At 33.7% G+C, this 8,496-nt stretch overlaps 1 protein-coding gene across 1 annotated transcript; it reads left to right on the top strand.

Annotated features, from left to right (window-relative positions):
• Positions 1 to 1,238: 1,238 nt before the first annotated feature.
• On the top strand, positions 1,239 to 3,000 carry LOC105116882 (zinc finger protein CONSTANS-LIKE 5-like). Its single transcript, XM_011014383.1, has 2 exons — positions 1,239 to 2,204; positions 2,288 to 3,000. The coding sequence occupies exons 1-2, from the start codon at positions 1,437 to 1,439 to the stop codon at positions 2,672 to 2,674; spliced, it is 1,155 nt and encodes a 384-aa protein (XP_011012685.1). The 5' UTR covers positions 1,239 to 1,436; the 3' UTR covers positions 2,675 to 3,000.
• Positions 3,001 to 8,496: the final 5,496 nt, after the last annotated feature.

The raw sequence follows: 8,496 nt of genomic DNA, 5'->3' as shown, positions 1-8,496 counted from the left end.
TAAATATCTCTTTTAGCATGACGGCATCCAAATTTATGCTTTTGTCTTTTGAAAAGACACGATATACCAACAATTATTTTTAATGATTTCAGTTGATCCAATACATCAAACGCGATTAGTAGTGTGTGATTAACTATTTTTTAAAAGTTTTTTTTAGTTTAAAAATATAAAATTTATAGGTTATTTTAGAATGTTTTAGAATGATTTTAATATGAGATAGGTAAAATTATTTACAAAATGCCAAAGAAAAAACATTGAGTTGAGAAAGCACACAAACATATCACCCAACAATAAAATAAAACTACTTTTTGTAGTTTAGATAAACTTAAGAAATTCATTAATAATAAAAATAATTAAAAGGAAAAAATTATTTACTTATAGAAACAACATATTTTGTAGATCTTATACAAAAAATCATCTTTTTATTTAGAAACTGTCCATTTCATCTTCAAATGGATGTAGTTGGGTTGTATTTAAATCTATAAATTATAAATTCATTTTTTTTAGATTTTTTTATTTAAATGGGTTAAATATATCAGATTGGACTAATTTTTTAAAAAATATTATAACATTTTATAAGTTAGGTTTACAGTGCTATTTTTCATGGGTTAGACTTATTTAGAAATAAGATTTGAGCTTAATGAATTAGCTCTCAAAACCTGTATAAACCATAACAAACAATTTAAACTTAATATATCAACTCAAGCAATTGAATAAAATAAAAAATTGAATTGCAAAAAAAATAACACAACATATAAGAACAAAACAAATTAAGTTTGTTGTTATAGGATATATTGGTTAGAATTGATGGGGTTCAAAAATTTTGATCCATTATTCAATCTTTGTTATCTATTTTTTGAATTAATTATCCTCTATAAAATCTATATTATCAAACTTAGATAAAGTCATATAAGCAAATATACAAGTTTTTTTAACACCCTAGCACCAACCCAACCCATTTGATGACTTGGAACTTTGCATCAAACTCTCTGTAACCTCATCACCATCACCCCACCCCCCCAAATCTCACATGGGTCCCATGTCGGCACAGACATGTGACGACAACTTCTGATAAACACTATTAAAATCCTCAAAAACCCAATAACATAATCACTAATATTATTTGTCTTCCTGGTGAATGAATGAAAAATAAGAAATCTTTTTTCTTGGTTATGATCTATCCACGTGTCGTCTTCTTATTTATCAGCGCCTAGTTTTTCCTCTGACTAGACATAGATGGATAACAATAATCAACAGCCAAGCGATCGACACACCCAACTCTTCGAGCCTTTACTCTTAAGCCCCCGCATTCCACAAATACAATCCTACAACTCTCTCTTTACAGCATTTTAGAGAATCAGAAACCCAAAAGGAAAAACGTTTTCGGTTTCCTGTTTATTTCAGAAACTGACTGGGAGAACCAAAGAGAAGACGAAATGGGAATTGAAGTTGAGAGCTTAAAGAACTTGACCGGAGGATGGAGTGTCGCGGCTAAACGTTGCGACTCGTGCAAAACGGCAGCTGCAGCTGCGTTTTGCCGGGCGGACTCTGCTTTTTTGTGTCTGAATTGTGACACCAAGATTCACCATAGTGGGGTGAACAGCAAGATCATGTCAAGGCACGAGCGTGTGTGGATGTGTGAGGTTTGCGAGCAAGCACCAGCAGCGGTTACCTGTAAGGCTGATGCAGCTGCTCTTTGTGTTACTTGTGATGCTGACATCCACTCTGCTAACCCTCTTGCTCGCCGTCATGAACGAGTCCCCGTGGAGCCTTTTTATGACTCTGCTGAATCAATTGTTAAGACTTCCTCGGCGTTTAATTTTCTAGTGCCAGGTGATCAAAATGGTGTGTCTGCATATGATCATAACGATGAGATCGAAGGCGTTTCGTGGTTGTTGCACGGTAATCACACAACACATGACCTTAATTCCAAGATCAACATCGAGAATCCTGTTGTCAAGACTGGAGATATGTTTTTCTGTGAAATGGATCCCTTTCTTGATTTTGAGTATCAGAATTCCATGGATGGGAGGTATAAGCAGAGTCATGGTGGGGGTGGTGCTGGAGCCGATAGCGTTGTGCCTGTGCAAAACAAACCAGCTCCGCTTCCCGTGATCGATCACAAGAACTGCTTTGATATTGATTTCTGTAGATCGAAACTCACCTCTTTCAGCAGCTACCCCTCTCAGTCCCTTAGCCACAGCGTAAGTACGAAATCCTGCGTAGTTGAAGCTCAAATAACTGTGACCCTAGTAGAGTTGCTGAAAAAGTTTCTTTGATTTTTCAGGTTTCTTCATCTTCCCTCGATGTTGGTGTTGTTCCTGACGGGAATTCTATGTCCGATATTTCGTATCCCTTCGGCCGAAGCATGAATAATTATACCGATCCAAATATGCCCATCTCAGGTTCCACTACAAATCAAGCAGCAGCTCAGTTAGCTGGGATTGACCGCGAAGCTAGAGTTTTGAGGTACAGAGAGAAAAGAAAGAACCGTAAATTCGAAAAAACCATACGGTATGCTTCACGTAAAGCTTACGCAGAAACCAGGCCAAGAATCAAAGGCCGATTCGCGAAGCGAACCGAAATGGAATCCGATATGGACACCCTGTATAACTCTGCGAGCTCTGTCCCTTTCCTGGCCGATACTCATTACGGTGTCGTTCCCTCGTTTTGATTTGATTGTGGATGAGGGAGGGCTTAATTAGCTATTAATTACTATGAAGAAGAATATGTAATTTGTCAGCTATAATAACGGTAAGAAGTTGATCTTACACCCCTCCCGACGTTGATTACCGTCATCTGTAAAGTTTAGACGAATCCTTAAACGGATCAGTTGAAGTGTAGCCTTTTGTTTTCTAAGCAGCTAGATTAGTGATGCTGCTGCTATGTTTTTGCTCTTGAAATTTGCTTTTCAGATCAAAAGTCCCATTTGCCTTTTCTTTTTAACTATCAGGGCTTCTGTAGTTCCTTCTCCGTTAGTAAGAAGTTTTTGGTCTTGGTTCCTCCTCATGAAAGATCTGGAATCTCTTTCTACATTTCTATTGGCTCCCAAAGCATTTTTTCAATCTAATAACTATACTATATAATATCATTTCTGGCTAGAGTAAAGTTCAATAATTGAGTCTTGTTCTCTCCCCTGATGCCTTTATTAGTCGTCTATAAATTTGACAAACCTAGAAAGAGAGAACTTTCCTGACTAAAACATGGGAATTTTCAGGTTTTATGACAGCTATAGAAAAGGCAAAATATAGCGCTTCGACCAGATCTCTTACAGCTTCGCTCTCTAAGGAGATGGATTGAGGAATTTGGCCTTTCTCACTTTAAAATCATGGGATATCAGATTCAGAACTTTCGCAGCTAATTGGGTATGAATGGGTAGATGGAATTATTGTTTATTATTGTTGTACGCTTGTACTAATGGCTGCTTAGATACTTCCAATGTCCCTTTTACAAGATCAAAGAAGGATGATACCTTGGAAAAGTTATCCCTCAATAATGCTTCATCAGATATTTATGCATGGTCGTCTAGGGGAGAAAAATGTGCACCAGACTGTTGTGTTATCAGGATTTCTTCCATGTTTGAAACAAAGGGCTTCTTTGATTGACAAAGACATTCTCATTGTCCAGACCCTTGAAACCATCCCCACATCCCTTTTATTGACAAGATGAGCGTGCATTTTCAATCAGAAAAGTCAATTTTCGGAGTCAAAGAAACAACTTATTCAATTAAGTGTAAAGCTCGCTACCTTACTTTTTAATTACCGCCATGAAAGTTCCTTGGCTGTTTGGAATCAAGTTGTTCATAGTTTGTTCTCAAACATAACATTCATAAAAAGACATGGATTGAGGACTTTTCATTTGTGAGGTGACACGACTAAAAGATTGATATCTTTTTCCAAATGCAGGAATGTCGAAGTAATAAATAACCCGGCAAGACCAGGGTCGAACCACAGGGAAGTTAATTGTATAAATTATAGATGACAATAATAACAATAATAACAATAAAACAAGAATAACAAGAATAATAATAATAATAATAATAATAATAATAATAGTAAAGAAAAAGAAAGAAAAGAAGAAGAAGAAGAAGAAGATGAGAACTTAGAGATGGAATATTAATGTAAGGATTAAACAATGATAATAACAAATGTCAAGGTTAGAGGTTCTACTAATGGTATGTCAAACAAGTATAGTATAAACTCTTATTATTCCTTTAATCACACACAAATGAGGTTCCAATTAGATTATAGATTGTTAACATGATTACATTAGTCATCTTATTCGATTAATGCTAATACTTGTAAATTTCGTTAAGAATTCATGATTATAACTTATGTTAACAACAAATCAAGTTCCTTTCATAACTCAGGTGTCGGTTATACCATATAGTATGGGCTATGAAAGTGTCAAACATTTGTTGTACCAAGTGTTATACAACATAAATCAAGATTAGTCATTTAACAAGCAAAGTATTAAAAAGTGAACAAGATAACAAATATAAAACATGTTAGTATCAAACATTAAAGTCTATATTAAGTTTATACTATACTTATTCTTACACCATTAGTGTACCCTTTTCACCTTGACATAATAAACTTAGCTAGACATAATGAAAGAAAGAAGAATAGATAAAAAAAAATATAAGAACATAAATAAGATAAAAGTTAACTAAGTAAAGAAAAGAAAATGAAAGGCATAAACTTGATATTAATGAAAGAAAAGCATAAACATTACAAAATATATAAAGAGAGAAAGCAAGAGCATGATCTTGATATGGATACCAAAATGCCTAAATACATGGCAAATGCCTCCTTTTATAGACCAAAATTGGGAACTATTGATTTGATGACTAATTGATTAGTGGGTGACCAACTCTGGACTTGGTGACAATCTTTATCTTCTCTTGTCTGCCCAAAAAGTCATTGATAACGTCAAAATTAGAGCCACTTGAAAACATGAAAGTTGTAGAAAATTGTCTCAGCTTTCTTGTGTAAAAACTTCAGCTCATTTCGACTTTTAGAACTCTAGATATGGCCAAAATACTTAACAATGCTCGAGTTGGAGGATAGATTCGGGCTTCTTTGTTGTTGCTATAATTTGGACTTGAAAATGGCCTTTTTAGATCTTGGGCTCCATATGAAAGTTGTAGACCTATGTCTTACCTTTCCATCCATATAAAGTTGACCTAAATATGAGATCTATAGCTCCAGATATGACCTAATTACCTAACAGTGTTTCGGTTTGGATTGCACCGACATCTCTTTTCTAAGTTTGACCATCTCTTTATCCTTTCAATTTCAGTTCTTAAATTCATCAATCAATCCTTTCATTTATGTGATAGGCCTGTATTTAAAATGAGCATTTACCACAAATTAAAGGTATCTTATATCATTAGATATATTATTATAAAGCATGCTTTAGTTAAGGAGTTATTGATACTTCAAGTGCAAAATGATGATATAAAACCTTGATAAAAATACACTTTTAAGTACTAATCACACCCTCCAACCAGCTTATTACTAGTCCCTAGTAATCAAAGCATTAAAATAGAAAAACAATTTACAAATTCCACAAAGCAAGGTATTCATCATTTAACTTCCATTAATCTATCGAGATAAACAAACTCTCGTTAAATATACCTGCTCAATACCTCTTAACAAGATATTCATAAACCTTTCTTTTGTGCTCAATGTATCAACACATAATTATGGGGCTTTTCTTGGAAGAAAACAAAATTTTTGTTCTAATGTTTAAGGTTAACTTCCTTGGGTTGGGATTATTATTTTTGTCTTCTTTTTTTTTAAATATATATACATATAATTTAAAAACACCATGCATCTTTAACCAATGTAACGAGCTTTCAACTAATGACTCCCAGACCAGTTGATCTTAGGGCATTAGGTGTTAAGACACCCCTACGAGCTTAGTAACTCGGGTCGCAGATACTAATATGTAGATAGTGCAATGTTTGATTCCCTTAAGTTTTTCTCCTCAACCCATGTAATAAGCGTTGGGCCAATAGCTCCCAAGTCAGTTGACTTTAGGGTATTAGGTGTTAAAACACCCCTCGGGCTCAATTGCTTAGGTTAGGGAGGCTACGAAACCAAACTTATCTATATTTTTATTATTATCATTTTTTTTCTTTTTCTTTCTTTTTTTTAATTATATACTATTCATTTCCCTTAGTTGTTACCTTTAACAAAAGAACATAAATAATGTAATAATCCAATATGCAACCCACAATCATATGTTAAAGTGTGTGTGTGTAAATTACGGTTTAAGAATACATGTTAAATCAGTATATGAGTAGAATTAAGGGATAACAATGTGAGAGTTTGTAAATCTGACTATTTCAAAAAGTATTATGATAGTTCTTGTTACGAATGATTACTAAGATGCGTCTCAAGAGTCATAAAAGTTCTCCTTACTCTACCATCATAGTAACAACAATTTTGCACATGTTTTATGAAATAGAAAACACAGTTTTTTTTTTTTAGCTACTACCCTCCCCCCAACTAAAACAAGACATTGTCCTCAATGTTTAAAGGTAGAAAGATAGAGTATAGAAGATATCATCTGAAATAACGAACAATGACAAACCTGAAACACACTGAAACAAATATAAGTAACAATAAAACACAATAATAAAACCAAAAGACACAAAGATTCACAAATGAAGGCTCGAATCCAATCTAAGCTTTTTACGGCTTTTCTTAGTTGACCAATTTATATGACTCATGGAAAGATAAATTACAGGAATGAAAGATTGTAGTTGGTCAATCAATTGTTCAACAGTAGCAGCAGAGATTATGATTTGTCGTGCAGAAGATGTTAAAAATTCTTATTCCACAACATGATCAAGAAAAGACAATAACTTATCATAATAACCATTATATATGAGAAATTAGAAAGACAATCATACCACCTATATGTAGGCCAGTTAGAGTCTCACATACTCTCTCTCTCTCTTTATTTATTTATTTGTTTACTTTTGAAAAAGCATGTGTATGTACAGGTAGTTGTGATTTTGGCTCACATCTTCCCTTGGTTTTACGTCCAAGAACGGCTTAAACGCCCTCTATGGGTCAAGGATAGGCTTTCCATCCAGTTTTCTTAAAAACTGGCAAATAGGGTATTTTTTAGTCAGATTTCCAAGACTAAGTCGATCATGTTCTTTATAAAATAGTGGTCATAAATCATGAATTACATGATGCACATCTCCACTAGGATGCGTCTCAAGAGTCAATAGAAGATTATCTAAAGACTCCTTACTCAGGCCATCCTTAATTAATTGTATTTTATATTCACGGTTTATAGATACCATTCCTAAAGAATGACATTGTGTATTACAAGTCCATCTAGCATATTGATGATAGACTTTCAGTCGTTTTATATGACGTTTCTTTGCAAAAGTGTTTTTACCTGTTCCAGACATATGTGAAATAAAGGAGTTAGAGGACTCACCTGATAATCGGACCTTTGCTTCAATCAACCATCGAATATCTTTAGGAATTCCATTATTCATTAACAATCTCGATCTTCCACATTTAGCACGGTAAATTTTTATAATCGTATTCTAAGACAGAGCGGGAAAATACTTTTTCAATTTTTCAAGATTAGTGTCCATTTTCAAATGAGAATTGGAAGAGAGATTCAAAGAATTGCATAAATATATACACAGATATCAGTTATTGTGGGAAACTGAAAGAACCGACTTAAGTCACGGAATACCGTTGTCCGCCATTTGACCAAGGTGAGAGAAACTAGCAAAAATCACTAAAAAAAACACAAAAACAAATGTGAGAAAAACAAAATAATCAACTTTTATCTATAAGATCATTCAAATTAGTTGATTCATTTTCACTAGGAAAATTATCAAAGTAAGCTTTCAAATGATGTCCATTTTCCTTAAAAACATTGTCATTCATTGAATTCTCAATATCATAGGCTCCATAAGGATTGCTCTATCTTGGTCTTAGCTCTCTAGGGAATAATAGAGTTGAGAATTATAAAACAAAACTTTTTGACTAATGTCAACTTTTTGACAATTTTTACAAGTTTTGCAGAATACATGCGTGTCCTTGAACGTGGTGGACCAATAAAATCCATTTTAAAATATTTTTATAGCTGTCTTTTTTTACGAGAAATAACTTCCTCATGCTTCAGAATGACAAAGTTTAATGACACTACTTACCTCATTGTCGGGAATGAATCTTTGAAATATTTGATCAGGACAATATTTGAATAAGTTAGGGTCATCACAATAAAAGTTCTTCACTTCGTTCAAAAACTTTTCTTTGTCTTGGGTACTCCAATCAGCTGGCAAATCTCCTAAAGTAAGAAAATTAATATTTTTATCATACCAAGGCATTGGACTAAGAGAAAGTAAGGATTTGTTAGGAAAGTAATCATCGATTGATGTGATATCAGATGTCGAATTTGTTATCATTGTTGACAAAAGATTCACATCAATATTTTTGGTGCTTTTTTCATCCG

Source organism: Populus euphratica, unplaced genomic scaffold, assembly GCF_000495115.2.
Source record: "Populus euphratica unplaced genomic scaffold, PopEup_1.0 scaffold1095.1, whole genome shotgun sequence".
In the NCBI taxonomy this organism is placed as follows: Eukaryota; Viridiplantae; Streptophyta; class Magnoliopsida; order Malpighiales; family Salicaceae; genus Populus; species Populus euphratica.
The sequence above is the reverse complement of the archived record's forward strand: the minus strand, read 5'-3'. Positions and strand labels throughout refer to the sequence as shown.

Excerpts from the sequence above, each read along its gene's own strand:
- LOC105116882 (XM_011014383.1), top strand. The coding sequence starts at position 1,437 with ATGGGAATTGAAGTTGAGAGCTTAAAGAACTTGACCGGAGGATGGAGT. Across the intron at positions 2,205-2,287 it reads CTCAGTCCCTTAGCCACAGC|GTTTCTTCATCTTCCCTCGA; the intron begins GTAAGTACGAAA and ends TTGATTTTTCAG.